The 21638-nt window shown below is 35.6% G+C and overlaps 2 protein-coding genes across 2 annotated transcripts; one reads left to right on the top strand and one right to left on the bottom strand.

Annotated features, from left to right (window-relative positions):
• The first annotated feature begins 60 nt into the window (after window positions 1–60).
• LOC110883836 (NAC domain-containing protein 17) lies at window positions 61–3730 on the top strand. The gene is made up of 3 exons (XM_022131488.2): window positions 61–465; window positions 1991–2935; window positions 3199–3730. The coding sequence occupies exons 1-3, from the start codon at window positions 264–266 to the stop codon at window positions 3594–3596; spliced, it is 1545 nt and encodes a 514-aa protein (XP_021987180.1). The 5' UTR covers window positions 61–263; the 3' UTR covers window positions 3597–3730.
• A 5182-nt stretch (window positions 3731–8912) lies between these two features.
• On the bottom strand, window positions 8913–20534 carry LOC110883835 (uncharacterized aarF domain-containing protein kinase At1g71810, chloroplastic). The gene is made up of 21 exons (XM_022131487.2): window positions 20120–20534; window positions 19144–19188; window positions 18380–18418; window positions 18005–18175; window positions 17753–17905; window positions 17128–17163; window positions 16051–16094; window positions 15466–15556; window positions 15302–15343; window positions 15106–15214; window positions 14011–14125; window positions 13871–13920; window positions 13245–13323; window positions 12848–12898; window positions 12611–12752; window positions 11874–11918; window positions 11705–11803; window positions 11573–11614; window positions 10839–11018; window positions 10175–10294; window positions 8913–9209 (listed from the first exon to the last, which is right to left on the bottom strand). The coding sequence occupies exons 1-21, from the start codon at window positions 20474–20476 to the stop codon at window positions 9105–9107; spliced, it is 2115 nt and encodes a 704-aa protein (XP_021987179.1). The 5' UTR covers window positions 20477–20534; the 3' UTR covers window positions 8913–9104.
• Window positions 20535–21638: the final 1104 nt, after the last annotated feature.

Below are 21638 nucleotides of genomic sequence, written 5' to 3'. Positions count from 1 at the left end.
AAACCAAAACTAAACCCGGTTTCGACGATATTTCGCTACCAAAACAATAACAATAAATAAAACCCGGTAAACGCATCATCACCCAAACACAAAAAACCCCCAAAAGTCTACCCCTTTTGGGGTTTCACAAATCTTCTTCTCCACGCCACCTTCAAATCCGATCAACAAACACTACAATCAACAATCCAGTATACAATCAACGATCCAGTTAGCAATTTCAGGTTGCAATAGATCGAAACACACTTGTTTCAACCCCCAATTTCATGGGTTCTGAATCAGCCACAGTTTCTAGGTCAAAGTCTCCGTCGTCATCTGGCAAGTTGTTTCCACCGGGTTTCAGATTTCATCCTACTGATGAAGAACTGGTTTTGTATTATCTGAAACGGAAGATCTGTTGTCGCCCGTTGAAGCCGGATATTATTGGTGAAGTTGATGTTTATAAGTGGGATCCGGATGAGTTACCTGGTATGTATGCAATGTTTTATGTTGTTTTATGTTGTTTTGTTGTGGATTTGTGTTTATTGGTGTGTCTCTTGAAGTGTTTGATTGTTTTAGGGTTTGGTTTTGTGTGATTTTGGTTGTTTGGATCTTGTTTTAGAAGTGGTTATGTTGTTGTTTTGTTAATTATGATGATTTAGGTGTTGTTGAACCTTGTATGATTAGGTATTGTTGAATCTTGTATGCAATGTTTGACTTGATTTTAATTTGTTTTAATTTGATTTTTGTTTATTTTGTTGATTGTTCATGTTTATTGTATTTGATTGTGTATTAATTAATTAATTAATTTATATTTCATGCTCATGATATTTTATTGTATTCGATATTTTGTATTAATTTGATATTTTGTCTATTTTGTTGATTTTTCATGTTTACTGTATATGATTGTTATTGTTTTGTTAATTATGATGATTTAGGTATTGTTGAATCTTGTAATATTTAGGTGTTGTTGAATTTTGTGTACATTGGTTGACTTGATTTTAATGTGTTTTAATTTGATATTTTTGTTTATTGTGTATAATAATAATTGTTCATGTTTATTGTATTTGTTTGTTTTAGGGTTTGATTTTGTAGGTTTTGTAATTAGGACCATGATTCTTGAAGTAGTTATATGACCTTTTTTAGCTATGTTTTATGTATTGTTGAGTTTTGTACGCATTGCTTCACTTGAGTTTACTGTGTTTTGAACTAGATTTTGTTTATTTTGTTGATTGTTCCGTTTAGGAGGTTGTTTGTTCTATTGTTCGAGTGTTTTACGGTTTATTATGTTGTATAGTTTGTATGAATCATGTTTACGGAAGTAATCGTATGATTGTTATTAGGGGTGCAAACGAGCCGAGCCGAGCCCGAGCTCGGCCAGGCTCGAGCTCGAGCTCGATTAACTTATTAGAGCTCGGGCTCGGTTCGATTCGAGCTTTGTTTTCAAAGCTCGAGCTCGGCTCGTTTGTATTTTATCAAGCTCGAGCTTGGCTCGGGCTCGGCTCATTTATTATATATTAATTAGTATATTTAATAAAAATAATATAAATAATAGACTTTTTAGGCTTGCGAGGTCGATAAGTAAAGCTCGGGCTCGTTTACTAAATAAGCTTATTTTTAGGTTCATGGTCAGCTTGTAAACAAGTTTAAATAAGCTCGGCTCGACTCGGCTCGTTTACACTAAGGCTCGATAAGGCTCGACGAGCCTAACGAGCTTCACATGTGAGGCTCGAGCTCGGGCTCGATAAACAAACGAGCTTTGTTTTGAGGCTCAAGCTCGGCTCGGGCTTGATAAGGCTCGGCTCGTTTCGAGCTTTTTCTCGAGCCGATCTCGAGTAGCTCGTGAGCCGCTCGGCTCGTTTGCACCCCTAATTGTTATATTAGTCATGATCTAGGTATCGTTTCAAGGTTTGATTTTTCATAGTTTGGTCATTTGGATCATGTTTCCAGAAGTAAGTTTATGATTTTTCATTTTGAACTGTCGATTCTAAAATGTGTTCTTTGTGATACGCAGGGCTTTCTAAACTGAAAACCGGGGATCGACAATGGTTCTTTTTCAGCCCACGAGATATCAAAAAAACAAACGGTGGAAGATCAAGCCGGGCTACAATGAACGGGTACTGGAAAGCAACTGGAAAAGACCGAACCATCAAACGGAGAACATCTTCAGTCGGAAACAAAAAGACCCTAGTTTACTACCAAGGTCGTGCACCCTCGGGCGCCAGGACCGATTGGGTGATGCACGAGTACACCATAGACGAAGAAGAGCTCAAAAGATGCTCGATCGCTCAACAATACTACGCGTTGTACAAAGTATTCAAGAAAAGCGGTGCGGGGCCCAAGAACGGGGAGCAGTACGGTGCACCGTTTGTTGAAGAAGAATGGGAGGATGACGATTGTTTGGATGTCGATTCTCTTCTCGTAGAAAAGCTTAAACCGATCCCAACAAATGAGTTTACAAATACGAATACCCTAGAAGAAGAACAACAAGAAGAAGATGGATTGGGCTTTTCGAATGAGATTTTGGAGTTCTTAAATAAAGTTATTGACGAGCCCGAAATTCTTCCACCGCTTCCGCGATTCGCGGAGAACGATGGGATATTTCTCATTCAGCCTGTTTCGAGTGAAGTTGAGAAAGATTTTCTTGAAATGGATGATTTGATTGGTCCAGACCCGAAGATTTGCGGTTCGGCTGATTTTGGTTCGTTTTCGGACCTCGATTGCTACAACGGGTTGGATGCGATTGGATCTCAGTATATCGAGCTTCATGGAGGATATGCAGACAATCTGGAATACGGGCCTGAGAACTCGGGCCTCGTGAGTGAAGTGAGTCATGGTCAAGCGGTGCATGATGAACTTCCAGTAAGCTATGATGATCTTTGGAATCACCATGATCAAGGAGAAAGTAGCATGTTGACTAGTCAAACTGTTCCCGAGCCCGTTTCTAACACGTCCTCAGGTACTGAATGGACTCGTTATTTTGTTTAAACGAGCATATAAATGTGTAAAAAAGTACTAGAATGTTAAGTTGTATTTTTTTTTTCGTTTTTTTCTAATGTTTTGGGGCTCGTGATCAGATGGACAAATGGGCCAATGGCAAGAGCTCTCGAGCCCGACTCGTGGAGTTCAAGACCAAGCTTTTTAAGCCTGTTTCGCGAGCAGAATCATATCATTAGCTACTGATTATATAACTTTTTTTTTATATTTTTCGTGTGTTTCTAGGTGTTATTATTGAAGAAACTCAGGGGAAACCTGAATATTATATAAACCAATGTCCCGAAAACATCGAAAACAATACCAATACCGATTCTTGGTTTTCTTCGGCTTTATGGGCTTTTGTTGACTCGATACCAACAACGCCAGCTTCGGCTTCGGAAAGTAGTGCACTTGTAAACAGGGCGTTTGAGCGAATGTCAAGCTTTGGTAGGGGTAAAAACGTAAATTTAGCGGCCACTGATGCCAGTGCCGCTAGTTGCAACACAACGAAAAGGTTAGAGAAACCAAAACCGTCGAGATCAAGTAGGGGTATTTTATATTTTTCTGTTCTTGGAGTATTGTGTGCTATTTTATGGGTATTTATAGGGTGGTGTATTGAATTATCGAGTAGATTGTTACGGTGATTGGTGTAGATTTTGAATGGGTTAGCCGTAGTGGTTTACTAGTGTCTTGTTGGTAACGATGGCAGCCATGAGCTCGATCGATTGGAATGTGTTCAAATGTGGCAATAAAAGTCGATTCTCGTACGTGGTTTACATTTTGTTTTTTGTATCCTGATGGTTTAGGTCAGTTATTTATTGTTTATTTTTGAATTAAAACAACTATCGGTGTCAATCGTGTAAGGTTAACAGGTTGAAACGATAAATCTGGACACACATGCGTGTGAAAGTTGTGTCGCGTCAATTGGTATATTGTTATAATTTTTGGTTCTCACCATAAACATGTGACGTTTAAATAAATTGGTTAAACAAAGCACTCGTTTATTAAACGGGTTAGACATTACAACCTAAACTTATTATTGTTAATTTAGGGGCTGTTTGGTAGCCTCTTAATGACCATTCAGATGCTACCTCTTAATGGTTTAAAACCTCTGAATGAATAAGAGGTAATCTCAAGTCTGAATGGTAAATTATCACATATCACATTCTTCTACCTTTTCATTGGTAAAATTCTCAATGGTTCCGTTAAGAGGTAGCCTCTTATAGCCCCTTATTATAACATGTTTGATTAGTGTTTTCAATTCATGTTTACAACAAAATTAGAGAAACAATATAAGGTTAATATGTTTAAGGATATATTAAAATTATCACATCTAATAAATTGGTAATTGTATTACATAACTTTAGCTTTTTTTTTGGGTTACAATTCTTTAAGTTCATATTGTTGTATACAAACCTTTGATTGATGGCTAGATATGTTACCCATGTGCACATCCATGATGTCAACAAAACACTTGTAGATCATAACTAGAGTGAAGAATATTTTGTAAATATTGTTAATGGTTACTTGTAGAACATAGTACTTATCATTTTCATTTCTAAATCCAATATAAAATCATGCTAAAAGATGAATGTAATGCTAAATAAAAATAAAACATTCTTAGTGACTTTTTTTGGTCATAACAGTAAAAAAATTAAATGTTGTTTGTCTTCCATCATGTTGTTAGATATAAAAGAATCTAGATACAGGGCCAAACATGTCCTGAGAATTCCTGATTATTCAGGGGTTTGGGCGACTCTGGGTTAATATAAAAAATTGGAGCCCCTAATGAATTTAGTTTGGTAAATGGGTTCAGTTGAAAAATGAATTTAATTGTTTAATGGGTCTAAACTAGATCAAAAGAAAAGATAACTAGTTTAACAAAAAAAAAATAGTTTTATAAAATTAACTATAGTCCTTTATCTAAAAAGGAACGAGTTAAAATGAAAACCACCTTAAGTTATGAGAACCGTGAGAACTCGGCCATCCAAAAGGTTTTTCCGAATTTTTTTTCTCAAAAATAAAAAAAATCACTTGTTTCAGCAAAAAATAAAAAATAAAAAGGTTTTTCTGCATTTTTTTTCTCAAGTCATAAAAAAATCACTTGTTTCAGCAAAAATAAAAAATAAATGCCGCATACCCACATTCACACGAGGCGAAAAAAAATATTTATCTTCGTACAAAATTTACACCAGCGCTAAAAAAAACTTGTATCAGTCAACTACTGACTCGACAATTTTTTTTTACTTTTTTTACAGATGTGTTTATAATATTTTCATCTACGTTTGTGCAAAAAAATTTGGCCCAACTCGCGCAGGAAGAAAATTTTCTCACGGTTCTCACAACTGATGGTGGTTCTCATTTGAACCGAGCCCTATCTAAAAAAACTTACATATACAAAGAGTAAACTGCCAAAATGGTCCCTAAGTTTGTTCACTTTTGCCATTTTAATCCAAAACTCAAACATTTTGAATCTGGGGGTGGTTTCAATTTTGTTGTCATTTTCATCCAAAATCAAAATCTAGTCAGATTTTTCAGTTAAATCCAGTCTTTTTGTCCTTTTTCTCCCTTTTAATGAAGGGCAAAATGGACAGATCTTTCTAATTTGTTATAATAAAACGTTAAAAAACCATTTTCCTCTTCATTAAAAAGAAGGAAAAAGACAAAAAAGATGGATTTTAACTGAAAAATCTGAGTAGATTTTGATTTTGGATGCAAATGGCAACAAAATTGAAACCATAGGGACCCAGATTCAAAAAGTTTGAGTTTTGGACTGAAGTGGCAAAAGTGACCAAACCTCAGGGACCATTTTGGTAGTTTACTCAACAATTCTAAAACTTTTGGGCCCCGAGAGAGTGGGTCCTGTACGGTCACCCACTTTGTCCCTTCTTAGGGCCAGACCTGTCTAGATACAACTATTCAGATGGATGTATCAAATAATTAGACGCAAATCTCGTTGTAGGTCTCAAATTACAGCACCTAGAAGCAACACAGTACCGTGAAGAAGATTTCAACGACGATAATGATGGATAATAAGAAGACATGCAACGTTTCAAGTTCATGTAGCGAATAACTTCTTCTTTGCGAATGCTAAATCTCTTAAGAAACAATTTATCATATTATTGGCATTTTTGTGAATTATCATCATTAAAAGTTGTTATAACTTAGCCGTTTTATTTGTTATTTTTTACCTGCTAATATTTTACTTTTGGTATACTTTTAAAGGGTCAGGATATACTATGAAAAAGTTTATTTGGGTAGAAAATTTAGAAAGTAATCTTGACCATTTATTAATTAATCAAAGGCTAAGATTAAATGGGTGAGATACGGGAAAAAAAGAAGGTGCGTGAGTTAATGTAAAAGTATTGTAATCCATCCAAGTCAATAGTTTCTCTCTCCTCCAATTTCACCCCGTTTTTAAAACGTTAATAACTTTTTCATACGACATTATTTTTTTATAAAAATTACAGCATAAAACGAGCGTTTTTTTTAATCTTGAAAACGATTAAACTATTGCTATACTTTTGAAAGGAAGAAAAAGCTGAATGAGGTATCGAAAAAAGTCACACATTAGACCAGTTGAAATGGTGTGGGATTTATTTTTTATTTAATTTTATTTTTCTTTCTTAATATTTTTCCCTTGATTTTTTTTAGAGTTAATTACTGTTTTCGTCCCTGAGGTTTGTCAAAAATAACGGTTTCAGTCCATTAGTTTAAAAATTGCGATTTCAGTCCATTAGTTTCATTTTCGTAACCATTTCAGTCCACTAACTTAACTCCATCCATTTATTTTGTTAACTTTGAGTTAACTAACTAATTCAGGGACGGTTTGCGTCAGTTTTAGAAAAACAGGGACTTAAGTGTAAACTCTAAAACATTAAAACAAAAAAAAATAGTAAATTCCAAAAAATCAAAAAAATTCCAAAAAACCAAACAAATTCCAAAAAATTCTAAAAAATAATAAAAATTCTAAAAAATCATAAAAATTCTAAAAAATTCTAAAAAATCCAAAAAATCCGTTTCGACGCAAACTGTTTCGAACCCGAACCGTTTCGAGCTGAACCGTCCGTACCGTTTCGACCCGAACCGTTTCGAGCCGAACCGTTTCGACGCGAACCGTTTCGACCCGTACCGTTTCGAGCCGAACCGTTTCGACCCGTACCGTTTCGAAGCCGAACCGTTTCGAGCTGAACCGTTTCGAACCGAACCGTTTCGACCCGTACCGTTTCGAAGCCGAACCGTTTCAAGCCGTACCGTTTCGAACCGAACCGTGCCGTTTCGAACCGAACCGTTTCGAGCTGAACCGTTTCGAACCGAACCGTGCCGTATCGAACCGAACCGTTTCGAGCTGAACCGTATCGACCCGTACCGTTTCGACCCGAACCGTTTCGAAGCCGTACCGTTTCGGTTCGATACGGCACGGTTCGCGTCGAAACGGTACAGCTTGAAACGGTTCGGTTCGATACGGCACGGTTCGGTTCGAAACGGTTCAGCTCGAAACGGTTCGGTACGAAACGGCACGGTTCAGTTCGAAACAGTACGGCTTGAAACGGTTCGGCTTCGAAACAGTTCGGTTCGAAACGGTTCAGCTCGAAACGGTTCGGCTTCGAAACGGTACGGGTCGAAACGGTTCGGCTCGAAACGGTACGGGTCGAAACGGTTCGCGTCGAAACGGTTCAGCTCGAAACGGTTCGGGTCGAAACGGTACGGGTCGAAACGGTTCGCGTCGAAACGGTTAAGCTCGAAACGGTTCGGGTTCGAAACAGTTCGCGCCGAAACGGATTTTTTAGAATTTTTTAGAATTTTTATGATTTTTTAGAATTTTTATTATTTTTTAGAATTTTTTGGAATTTGTTTGTTTTTTTTTGGAATTTTTTTGATTTTTTGGAATTTACTATTTTTTTTTGTTTTAATGTTTTAGAGTTTACACTTAAGTCCCTGTTTTCTAAAACTGACGCAAACCGTCCCTGAATTAGTTAGTTAACTCAAAGTTAACAAAATAAATGGATGGAGTTAAGTTAGTGGACTGAAATGGTTACGAATATGAAACTAATGGACTGAAATCGCAATTTTTAAACTAATGGACTGAAACCGTTATTTTTGACAAACATCAGGGACGAAAACAGTAATTAACTCTTTTTTTTATAGAGTTGGGTTTGTTTTCACATATTTCTTTTGGTGCCTTTATTTATTTATTTTTCTTATCTAAAAGATTTAACAAAATATACTTATTTTTCAACTTAGGATTTTCGAAACCGAATTACGGGCATATTCATGAAATAAAATAAAAAGATACATATCAACTTTACATTACTTTAAGTTATATAATATTTAAGCGTAAATGGTTTATTATAACATATATATAAAAGTTGATGTGAAAAATGCAAATAGTTTATTATAACACATAAATGATTATGAAAAATAAATATAAAAGTTGATGTAGAAAATGCAAAGACGTTTGAGGAGACATTCATACCAGTAAGGAGAACGATGGAGCTCATCAAAGAGGATGCGTTTTTGTGGATTTGTAATCGCTCAAATCTGCCCTCGATTGATTGGGAGCATTGGGTTTCGAGCTCCTTGTTGGGCGCGCGCTCTCTCTCTCTATATATACACACACACATATAGTGTGTTTGCCGCTAAAAAAAAGTTTTGCTTATATGTCATAACTAGACACGTTTGTGTTGGGATGCTGCATGCTATTTATTACACTAACCCTATTTTAAGACCAGCTTTTCGAAAAAAAATTTCTTTACTTGTATACAAACAAATCAATTATAGATCACACGTATATATTTATACAAGTACATCAATTATATCACATGTTTTGATATCTCAACCAGACCCGCCCATCTTGCCACCTACACTTCAAATCTCATAATTATAGTGTCATACAAAACCAAACCAACCCGCCGAGTATATTTCAGCGCATATGATGATAATCAATAAACATAGAGAGAAACTAGAAACCGTTTGCGTTTAAACTTTATTATATTGTATAATAATCTATATATACAGTATAAGATGTCTGTTTGAAAATTGTATAAACGCGCCAAACAGAGCATGTATGCACAACAGAAGTACAAAAATAATTTTCATATCAAACCGTTTGCTTGTCTTTTGCGTAGATCGATTGTGGTATGAGGTGAAATTTACAACAACACCCTTCGTATTGTCCTTGCAGCAACACGAGAAACAAACTTTCCAACCAGATCAAGCGGAAGACGGATCAACTGTTGTTGCAAATCTGGAGGAAGCTGTTAAAAAAGGGTCTTTTTTAGATATCACATATCACATGAATATAAGTGTGAACAAGTCGATTCAGGTTATGCGACCATAACTTGCCCATTTTTTTAAATTTTAATACGTAAACGCCCTAAGTCGTTTTGTTAAAAAAATTAGGGTCAAGTTATTCTACAAAGGCTTCTAATTGTAAGAAGTGTAAGAAGGATTTATAGAGTGACAAGTGTCCAATAACCTAAAACTAAACCCACTACATCACCACCAAAAACCTAAACACCCACCCCCACCCCCCCCCCCCCCGGCAAAAAAAACAAAAAAAAAACTATACCTGACCAAAAAACCCCCAAAAAACCTAAACCCCCCCCCCCACCCCCAAAAACCTAAAAAAAACTAAACACCCACCCCCACCCAAAAACCTAAACCCCCACCCCCCACCCCTCACCCCCTCGGCAAAAAAAAAAAAAAAAAATTTTTTTTTTTAGGGTGGGTGATGTGTGTGTGTGTGTGGGGGGGGGGGGTTTAGGTTTTTGGTGGTGGTGGATGTTTATGGTTTTTTTTTTTTTTTTTTTTTTTTTTTTTTTTGTAGTGGGGTTTTTTTGGTGTAGTGGGTTTAGTTTTAGGTTATTGGACACTTGTCACTCTATAAATCCTTCTTACACTTCTTACAATTAGGATCCTTTGTATTTGATCCTAATCCAAAAAAATTATGTTGAAACTGAACTAACATAACTTTTGTAATCACCCATGACACATTAATTGTTATAAAAAGTTCAACATGATTTTGGATAAAAAAAGTGTTTTAGGTCAACCGATAAAAATCAATAAGCTCTAAGTATAGCCGCCCATTACGTTAAACGTACATGCCAGTTATTTCAAGAATCTTAAGGAGATCATAACCATTTTTTCAAGACGAAAAATATTTCTTTAACATTAAAGTACGATAATAAATGTGCTAATTTTAAACAAAGATAGTTCTTACCTCAGGAATAACATTAAGCAGTGGCGCAATGTCTTGAACAGATGTAAACTCGCTAAAGATTAAGAATACCTCCTCTGAACTAGTTCTCTTTTTAGTGTATTGATTGAATGCTTCAACTCCCTACAACATAGCATATGTCATAAGTCATATATATAATCCTATATAGGGTGGGGTTCTAGAGTGAACACTAGCGTATTTGCGAACTGAGTGAGCAAATCCTGGCCATTGATCTACACATGTGTATGGCCAGGATCTCATCATCAAATCGTAAAATACACTAGTGTATTTCAACATCAAATCCTGGCCATTGATCTACACACGTGTATGGCCAGGATTAGTTCACTCAGTTCGCAAGCTACACATTTTCCTAAGCTTTTCGTAATATACACATATGTATAGTTTAAAATTGACTATCTACATATACGTATATTGTCAAATCTTGAATTATACACATATGTATATAGTCAATTTTAAAATATACATATGTGTATATTACGAAAAGCTTAGGGAAAATGTGTGGTCCAAAATGCTTCTCAATTTTCTCAATTAGCATAGTGCTTCTCACACGATCCTAACCCTATATATATGTGTGTGTGTGTGTGTGTGTGTGTGTATACACACATACACACACAGGCGCACACATATAAGGCTTTTAGCATCTTACATTATCGGCATCTTCAATATTTGGAGACCCCGATAATAACTGAAGCAGGCGATGCAAGTTTCTCAAGTTGATCATATCTTCATCTGTTAATGAAGATGGAGGGGAAGGGGCAAACGGTAAATTTGCAGTTACTGCAGATGTCCACGATTCCAGGGTTGCCACACCAAGTGCATCCAAACCCTATACGTTATTTAAATGTTACAAAATGTACAGCATTACTAATTCAAAAAAAAAAAAAACAATAATACAATAACAATAACAAAAACAAAAACAAAAACAAAAACAAAAACAAAAACAATAACAATAACAATAACAATAACAATAATAACCAAAACTATATAATATTTCACGAAGCTGGATAGTAGTCAATTCATGAACTAATTAATCTTGATACATAATATTCTTATAAACATTATTTATTATTTTATAAAATGATGAAACTGATATATATATATATGCATAAGGAAATAGTATTAGGGTTTAAATTTATTTATTTTTGAGTTAACTGCCATTTTCGTCCGTGTGGTTTGTCCAATTATGCCAGTCCAGACCAAATTTCAATTTACACCATGTCCGTCCCTAACATTCTCGAAACATGCCAGTTCCATCCAATTTACACCATTTCCGTCCAATAATTGGACAAACCGGGACGAAAATGGCCGTTAAACTCTTCTTTTTTTTTTTATTAACATTATCCAATATTATTAACAGAAATAAAGCTTTAACCCCCATACCTTAGCAAATTCTTGAAGAAGTATTTCCCTCACAAACGCACCCTGACAAATCAAAATTAGTTTATTCAAATTACGACTTTATTTCAGTTGTCTTGTGGCGGATACTGTGATGCTTTGATGTATACTTTTTACCTTTTCGGTCAATGTGAACGACATAATCTGCTTAATCGCCTCATTGGAACCGTCGTCTTCTGTTTTAACCAACGCCCTTTCTGTTCTCGCTCGAAGGGACTATAAACAAAGTATATATGATTGTTCTGAAAATGAATAAGAATTTTGTAGAAATAACAAATTATCATACCTCTGATAGCAAGGACTCCAAACGGTCAATCCTGAACACACCGTCCTGATTATATCGTTAATTAAAATCAAAACACGCACCAAAATAACATATGTTTTTAACGGTGAAGTTGTAAAATGATTGGTAGTGGTAGCACATACGGCTGCAAACGAACCGAACGAACACGAACAGGACCTTGTTCGTGTTCGTTTGTTGAGGAAGTATATGTGTTTACTGTTTACGAAGTGTTCATGAACACTTACCGAACGAGATTTTCTTGTTCGTGTTAGTTCGTTAAGGAAATGAACGTGTTCGTGTTCGTTTGTTGATCTTAGGTAACAAACGTTCATGAACACAAACACGCACAAACTAATGTTCACGGATACAAACTAATGTTCATGAACACAAACGAACACAAACTAATGTTCATGAACACAAATGAAAACAAACACAAACAAGCGTTCATGAACAGAATATATAATACACTGATACTTATTAAATATTTTATTTGTCGGGATTTTTAAGTATTTAAATAAAATATAAAAGAATTATCGAACACAAACGAACATAAATGAAAACGTTACCAAACGAATGTGGTCTCTGTTCATGTTCGTTCGTTTAACTAAACGAACGTAATTTCTTGTTTGTGTTTGTTTATTTATCAAACGAACGAACACAAACAAACTTCCCGCCAAACAGTTCACGAACTCTTCGCTGAACGTTCGGTTCGTTTGCAGCTCTAGTAGCACATGAAATACCTCATAAAGAAGAGACTGCAAAGAAGACCGAAGTTGAGGCGAGCTGTCGGTTAGGACTTTCCTAGCGATCCATGGGTAAGTACCACCTAACACTTTATAATTTGGGTCATTGTTGATTGCAATACCTTCTAGAACAGCAAGGCTGCCACATCAGCAAAACATAAATGCATGTGAAAAGTTATTAATTCACACTTGGGTACATAATCCAGTTGAATAGCATGAATAAATAATTTATACCTCCTAATAACAAGAGAAAAGTACGAGGGGATTTGAAATTTAAACTTGTACCTGCAACACAAAAACAATGAATTATATATACATATATACAATAAATATTAGAGTAAATTACAATTTTGACCCCTGTGGTTATATCATTTTTACCCTTCTAGCCCAAAAAGGAATCTTTTAACATCTGAGCCCCCAACGTCTTTTTTTCTAACCCTTTTGGCCCCTAAAAGTAAATGGATGGGGTTAGTGTTAGGGGCCAAAAGGGTTAGAAAAAAAGACGTTGGGGGCTCAGATGTTAAAAGATTCCTTTTTGGGCTAAAAGGGTAAAAGTGATATAACCACAGGGGTCAAAATCGTAATTTACTCTAAATATTATATATAAATGTGTGTATATATATAATCTTACATGGTGGTTCCTAAATTTCCTAAAAGATCCCCGAAGCTGATATTCCGGACTCCTTTTGAAACAGCATTCTGAAAAACCCCTACCAGAAGAATTCCAAATTTAGTAAGATAAGAAAATGCAAAATACAAATATTTGATTATATGAGGATTCAAGTTAAAATCATCTACTTTTAAGCATCGTCGTCACAGACGGATGGTCCATGTGTTTAACCAAAATTTTGGATTTGGTCCCTAGATTTTCAAAAGTACAAGGATGGTGCCTATGGTTTGCACTTCATAACGCATTTAGTCCTCAACTAACAAATCTAAAGGTTTCTGCAGGTCCAAGTTAGGGACTAAATGCGTTACAAAGCGCAAACCGGGTCTAAGCTAGTAAGTAGCTCATCCCTAGCTTTTTCTTTCTTGGTATGTGGTCTCCTGCCATTTTTCTTCGGCATACAAGGACCATCCATGTACTTTTGGAAAAAGTTGGAGACTAAATGCGTTACAAAGTGCAAACACAGGGACCATCCAGGTACTTTTGGCAAAAGTTGGAGACTAAAAGCGTTAAAAAGTGCAAACCACAGGACCATCCGTGTACTTTACTCACAAAAATTTGAGTCATGTAGCCAGGTAAAATAACTAAACCTGTTAATGCCTTTGTGACCGCATCCTTGTCAGCTGTTGCAGGAAGTAGCCTGAATATTTCAACGATATACAGAAATACCGAAACTTTAGCTTTGAGCTTTTTTTCATTAAATGCTAAAAAAATAAGAAAATAATAGTACCCAAGAGTAACAAAGTCTTTAGCCAGTGAATCATAATCACGGTTTATTAGATGGATACATGCTTCAATGAAACCGTCACGGAGTTCTTGCTTGAATTCACCCATCATGCCAAAATCTGAAATAACAATAAACCTAATAAGTCATACGTTGCACCAGAAAATTTAACTTCTTCCTCAAAACCAAGAAATGAACCGCGAAACAGAAGACTAATATAGTGTTGCTTAGACCATGCGTAGTGAATAATGCCCCCACCCTTGGGCGTTTTCCGCCATGTGGCAGTCCAGTCAGCAAGGGGCATTATTGGGCGTTTTTCTAAAATGGGTGTAGTGGGGATGTGTGTATTATGTTAAAAAGGGGTTTAAAGAATTAAATAAAACAAAAAAAGGGGATTGGTCAAGGAAAAGTGGGATACATCTGATTGGCCACCCAAAACCCATTTGAGCGTGTTTTGAATAACGCTGGAGGGGGATTTCCGCAAGAACACGCCGGATCACGCCGGCGGGGGTGGGGCAGCGGCATTATTGGGCGTGTTTGGGGGGGGGGATAACGCCGGATATATTGCCCACTACGGGTGGTCTTAGGCCCTTGATAGCTCATATAATCTATATCTATATCTATATCTATATCTATATCTATATCTATATCTATATCTATATCTATATCTATATCTATATCTATATCTATATCTATATCTATATCTATATCTATACTATATAACAAATGAAAACTGTGAGGACATGTGTCACTCTCTCATGCCTCCTCACCCTTATTTTCCCGCTTATCTCTCCTATTAATTATACATTTTTCTTTAATTACATGAGGTGGGTGTTTATATAGAACACTATAATACACATTTAGTCCCTATACTATAATACTTTGTCTAATAATAACCCAGTAGTCAAATATTCTAGAATCTAGACTCCCTATATAACAACCTAATTCATTAAATGGTCTTCAAATATGCCAGATTAATAAAAAAAAGACTCAAACAAGGATATGATTATACATGAAAATAATGCAAAATATAACAAAATTTCCCAACTTTTTATATAGCAAATGTAAAAAAAAAAAAAAAACAAATAAATCATGAGGTACCTAAATAGGCTAGTTTTCCATCATATGTACGAAGAAGGTTTCCGGGGTGTGGATCAGCATGATAAAATCCATATTCTAGAAGTTGATTAAACGAGCAATACACCCCTATCTGCACCAACCAAACGGTAGATATACGACTAATTAGTTCACTATAAAATCAACAAAAAAGAATAGTTTTAAACTTTTGATACTTGACCTCGACCAGATAAAGATCCTTCACTTCAGATAACTTTTGACCCTAAATGTCATGAAGCATAACGTTAAACGATATTCCGAAATCATATCTCATTTTCTGCAAAACTGGCTTTCGCTCTTGAATAACAATTACAATGTATAAAAATCTGAAACAAAAAAAAGTACCTCTATCCACTGCATAGTGATGACCTTACGCGTTGTTTTTGATATATAAAAATCTGGAACCGTAACATCCTTTAGATCTCCGTATAGCTCCCTGCTTAAGTGCAAAATTTAATGAAGTCACGCATAGCATATTGCAGCATGAATTATAATAGAGTAAATTACGTTTTTGGCCCCTGTGGTTATGTCACTTTTACTATATTAGCCCAAAATAAGAATTTTTAACATATCTGCCCCCATGGTCTCTATAACTAACCATTTTGGCCCCTAAGGCTAACCATTTTAGCCCTCATGGTCTCTATAACTAACCATTTTGGCCCCCATGATCTCTAGACTTAGGGGCCAAAATGGTTAGTTATAGAAACCATGGGGGCAGATATGTTAAAAATTCTTATTTTGGGCTAATATAGTAAAAGTGATATAACCACAGGGGCCAAAAACGTAATTTACTCATTATAATATTATATCATACCTAAATTAATCATAATGATTATTTAAAAATTATAAATTTTAAATTCTTTCATGATTATATACAGGTGATTAATGAGCATAAGCTTGCAATATAAAGGCAGAAACATAATATCTTACCTGAACCTAACGCCATTTTTTGCTTCGTTCACGTAATCCATCTCCTGCATTTAACGTCATTACCTGTATTCAATATTAGAGCACTAAGGATTTATATTTACTGCTATTTAAGAACAGCAAGAGATATGTAGCGACCGTTAAATTTAGAAGTCACCCAGAATTCCAGAAAGTAGTTCATATGGTTAAAGTTATTTATGTTAAAACTAATTTAGATTTAACCTATGTTCAGTATTTAAATATGTATTAGAGTGAATTTCAAGGATTGTCCTTTATCTTTATACCCATTTTCAGGCGCTGTCCTTTATGTTCAAAATTGACAAGTTTTGTCCTTTATGTTTTCATATCATACACGTTTTGTCCTTTAGGCCTAACCCAGTTAGTTTTTTCAGTTAAATTTGGTCATATGCTTTGCACATGAGAGCATTTTGGTCAATTCAAAGGTAAGTTCAACAACAGATTTACAGCTCAAAGCTTCTGCAACCTTTGAATTGACAAAAATGCCCTTATGTGCAAAGCACATGACCAAATTTAACTGAAAAAACTAACTGGGTTAGGCCTAAAGGACAAAACGTGTATGATATGAAAACATAAAGGACAAAACTCGTCAATTTTGAACATAAAGGACAGCGCCTGAAAATGGGTATAAAGATAAAGGACAATCCTTGAAATTCACTCTATGTATTATTATTTTAGTCTAAGAAGTTGGCGGTTATGGTGACACCATTTACCGAACCATTGTGTCGGTTCACTAAGGGGTATCACACCCAATCGACACCTATAAATAGCATGTAATATTTCATTTGTAAACTAATGAATCAGAATATTCATTCACGTTTTCTCTCTATTTTCGATCCTATTTACCCCTTCAATTTATAGCTGGTTGTGCCTTTATGAAGATGGTTCTTGTGGAAGTTTAGAAACAGAAAAACACTAAACGATAAACAATGAATTATGAAAAATCTTCAACCGACAACCCTTTAATGGCTATTGCAGAGTCGGTTGTTGAACATTGTACTATTTCCATTTTGATTTGAAGCAGAAGGAATTTGAAAATGTTTAGGATTTACGATTACATACCCGAAAGAGACTTGATGCCCATTCATCAACAACAGCCTGAAGATCAAGATCACAGTGAGAATTAAAATTAGTTAAAATAATTGGTACACTTTTGTAAACAAATACAACTACCCTGTTGAAGGCAAAACCAAAAACAGAACTTTGGATATTTTAATCAATTAATTAAAGTTTGTAATTGAGTAAAATGCCATTTTCGTCCCTGAGGTTTGGCCAGTTTTGCGACTTTCGTCCAAAGGTTTGTTTTTCCGCATCTGGATCCAAAAGGTTTGAAATCTTGCCATTTTCATCCGGCTCGTTAACTCCATCCATTATTATCCGTTAAGTCAGGGTATTTCCGTCTTTTTTGTTAACTCGTTTTTTTCAAGGGTATTCGGTCTTTTTACATAAAGTGAAAAAGACCGAATTGCCCTTTAAGGCTTTAAGTTAACAAAAAAGACGGAAATACCCCTGACTTAACAGAGAAAAATGGATGGAGTTAACGAGCTGGATGAAAATGGCAAGGTTTCAAACCTTTTGGATCCAAATGCGAAAAAACAAACCATTGGACGAAAGTCGCAAAACTGGCCAAACCTAAATGGCATTTTACTCTTTATAATTTATATATTTTCTTTCTGGGAAAACTTACCTGAAGATCAGTATTGAATTTCCCTGCTCTTCGAATCAGTCCTGCAAGTGCGTGCAGGATTAATATGTCCAACGAAATGGCAGCTTGAACTCCAGGCCGTTGCACTTTGACGGCAACTATTTGTCCAGTATCTTGGAGTCTAGCCTGGTAGACCTGCACGAAAAGTTTATAAAAAAAATATTTTACGGGTTTGATGATAAGAGAATAAATTTGATAACAAAACTTGTGATAAACATATATTAATAAAATGACCTGGCCAAGGGATGCTGCAGCCACAGGTTCGGGTGTGATCTCAGAGAAAAGCTGATTTAAAGGTAATCCAAGTTCTTTTTCAATAGTGTTAAACGCAATTTCGGTGGAAAACGGTGAAATACGGTCTTGTAATAATGAAAGCTCGTTAAGATATGATGGTGGTATCAGATCCTACAGAAGAACGTAAGTAAATGAGATGTTACAGTCACTTATTTAATCATCAGCACGTTTCAAGTCAATCAAAGGAGCACATGTATAGTACTGCGTTAATTTGCGGGAAGCTATCATCGTTAAAAAATTGAAATTGTGAAAATAAACTATATCATGTTATGAAATATTGATATTGCAAACAAGGCTAAAATAGAGTGAACTTACAGGTCGAGATGAGACAGCCTGAGCAATTTTTATATACGCCTGGCAAAGAGAGAGAGAGAGCTGATCAGTCGATATTTTTACGGCTGTGTACAGTGGTGGACCCAGGAAATATTTTCAAGGGTGCAAACGAGGGGTTTAACCAAATTTTCAAAGGGCGCGATCGGGATTTTGACCTATAAAATACACTAATTTTTTTTTCAAGGGGTGCGCCCGCCCACCCAACTCTCTACCTCGGTCCGCCCTTGGTTGTGTACATATATCTAACACGTTACTAATAAATCAGAATTTGCATAAACATATATATTGGGAACTAAAGCATTCAACTGTATTGATAGAACAGTTCGGTTTCGCGTGGTCTGAGCAAATATTTAGGTCTGAACTACTAACTATGGTTTTGAAAAACGGCAAACCAAACCGATCAGGTTGATTGGGTCGGTTCTACAGGCCGAAATGGTTCCTTTAGGCTGTTTGAGAATAAACATATCAAAACCGTTGGATTGTATTGAACTTTTTAAAATATTAAAAAGATGCTCATGAATATTATACATATGCATAACTGCTTATACTTCCCGTGAATAATTAAAACAGCATTTTAAACCGTGAACCATATAAACCTGAACCTAAGGATTCGCTTCGGTTTGGAAGGTTTAACAGTTTATGAACATCTTATACAGAAATGATATATTCAACAAGAAATTAAAAAATCATCAACTATGTTGACTAAATAATCAAGTAAAGAAATTGAATCCCGTATTCAAACATACCGGTCCAAGCTTTGCCAGTATCTCGCGCAACTGTGACGCTCTAACCTAATTTCCAACAAAACATACAAAAAAAACTATGCATTACAACACAAAATACACCAATTATAAACTTGAGTCGAGCCGAGCTTAAACGAGCTCAAACCGGCTCGCGAGCCTAAACGAGATTTTTATTTATATAATTTTTGTGTTGTAGCTCGAGCTTTATTGAGGCTCATTTAATAAACGAGTTTAAGCCCGAGCTTCACATTTCGAGCTCAAACCGGTTCGTGAGCCTAAACGAGCTTTTTATATAATTTTTATTGAGTGTAGTAAAAATATTTATAGAATCGCACTATTATTATAAATAAAATATGAAAAATAATTAAATAATATAAATTCAATTACATAAAAATTATATGTGTAAATACATATGTAAATAGTTCTAAATATAAAATAATAAAATATCTAATAAATAATAAACGAGCTGAGCTCAAGTTTGAGCTTGAACTACTTCTCACTAGCCTAGCTAAACGAACCGAGCTCGAGCCCTCTTTAGTTAAAACTAGGGGTGCAAATGAGCCGAACTGGGCCCGAGCTCAGGCTCATTTAACTTACACACGCTCTAGCTCGAGCTCCGCTCGGTTCGAGTTTTGTTTCTAAAGCCGAATCCTTGCTCGTAGGTAGTTTTTCAAGCTCGAGCTCGACTCGTTACTTATTTATTAATTAGCTTATTTATATTAAATATACTTATTATTTTATATAAATTTATATATAATTTAGTAAATTTTTAATAACTATATAAATAGCAATTATCATTATCATTTAAATATATATTAATATACTAATTAATTACAAATTATATATAAATAATGAGCTTGTTTAGGTTCATGAGTCGTTTCAAACTAGTTTACCAAACATTAACATGCATCGATTACATTAACTATTCAATTCAAGTAAACTTTAACAAACAAAAAATCATATAAAAAATGCATTTGACCTCAAACATCAAGTCAGATCGGTCCGAAACGCTATCAAAATATCTGAGCACAAGCCATTTGCCGAGCGTGTTGCCGATTTGCAGCAGTCGCCGGAAAACTATGAGCGGTTTTTTCCAGTAAATGGAAGCGATTTTGGAGATATCGTATTCAGTTAATGATTCCGCCTCTGATGTGCTGAGTTCGAATAGATAGCCGGATGATTCGGTGAAGGCGTCCACGTCACGAGCTGAAGCGTGAACGGAGGTTTTTTGAAGGTGTAGATATGGTGAACGGAGGAAGTTGACTGTTTTACGTTGTGAGTGGTGGCGCGTGGAGTAATACAGCGGCGGTGGTGGTGGCGCCGGTGCTAGTATCATGGTGTGTGTGTGCGGTTTCTGTTCTGTGAACGTTAGCCTCTCTTTTTTTCATGTAATTTATCCTATTTTTAAATTTATATTTTGCAAATAAAAGAAAAGTAAATACAAGTTTGGGTAAATTACACTTTTCGTCCTTTATGTTTGTATGAGTTTGCAATGCATGCCCTTTAACTTCAATAATTACAGTCACAACCTTTTTTTGTAAAACTCATTACACCCTACGTCCTTTGATCATAACTTGGTTAAAAGTTTTAGTTAAGTATGACACATGATTTGCACATTAGGGCATTTATGTCTTTTTACTCCAATATATTTTTAACCCATCTTCAATCTTGGGACCCTTCATTCAATCTTTTCCATAAGGCAAGTAAACGTGCGGCAAAAATAAATCCCTCCACTATTTATCACATAATACAAATTCCGTTTTGCTCCCTGTGGTTTGGTCACTTTAACGGTTTTGCCCCAAACCTTTAAAAATAGCGATTTTCCTCCAATAGTTTGCTATGGTTTTTCCATTTTGCTCTCCGCCTCTAACTCCATCCAAATTGTCTGTGAGCAAAATGGAAAAACCATAGCAAACTATTGGAGAAAAATGGCTATTTTTAAATGTTTGGGGCAAAACTGTTAAAATGACCAAACCACAGGGAGCAAAACGGAAGTTTACTCTAACTTCTTTTATGCAAAGTAAAAAAGAAAAGAAAAGAATGAGTGTGCTGCAAAAAAAATCTTGTACATAAATGATAAACCTATATATCTCCTATTCACGTGTGCAGGGCTTGTGCAGTTCTGCTTAAGGTCCAAGATGATTGTTCGACAACGGCTGCAACTTTTAACCCCATCCCCTTTCCGAAGGGATCTACGATTTCACAGATCTAATTCAAACGCGAGGTGAGGTGATTCAAACGCGATTTTACAGATCTGATATAAAAGCGATTTTGCATATCTGATTCAAACGAAGGGTTCTTATGGTTATCGTTGAGGTGGAGCTTGGTGGCCACCGGATCTGAGGTATCGTCCAGAGTAGTTTGATGGCTGTCGGATATTAGGAACCAGTAAGAGCAAGGCCGTTTCCGTAAAAGATAAAAAACTTTTGGGCCCCGTGCGAGACAAAAATTTTGGGCCCCTTTTCCTATAATATAAACTCATTGATCATATATAAAAA

Source organism: Helianthus annuus, chromosome 10 (genome assembly GCF_002127325.2).
Source record: "Helianthus annuus cultivar XRQ/B chromosome 10, HanXRQr2.0-SUNRISE, whole genome shotgun sequence".
NCBI lineage: Eukaryota > Viridiplantae > Streptophyta > Magnoliopsida > Asterales > Asteraceae > Helianthus > Helianthus annuus.
Note: the sequence above shows the minus strand (reverse complement) of the source record. Positions and strands in the feature narration are given on the sequence as shown.

Coding starts and splice junctions, on each gene's coding strand:
- LOC110883836 (XM_022131488.2), top strand. CDS start 264: ATGGGTTCTGAATCAGCCACAGTTTCTAGGTCAAAGTCTCCGTCGTCA. Junction 466..1,990: donor GGATCCGGATGAGTTACCTG/GTATGTATGCAA, acceptor TGTGATACGCAG/GGCTTTCTAAACTGAAAACC. Junction 2,936..3,198: donor CGTTTCTAACACGTCCTCAG/GTACTGAATGGA, acceptor GTGTGTTTCTAG/GTGTTATTATTGAAGAAACT.
- LOC110883835 (XM_022131487.2), bottom strand. CDS start 20,476: ATGATACTAGCACCGGCGCCACCACCACCGCCGCTGTATTACTCCACG. Junction 19,189..20,119: donor GATCTGACTTGATGTTTGAG/GTCAAATGCATT, acceptor GTTGGAAATTAG/GTTAGAGCGTCACAGTTGCG. Junction 18,176..18,379: donor AGGCTGTCTCATCTCGACCT/GTAAGTTCACTC, acceptor GTTCTTCTGTAG/GATCTGATACCACCATCATA.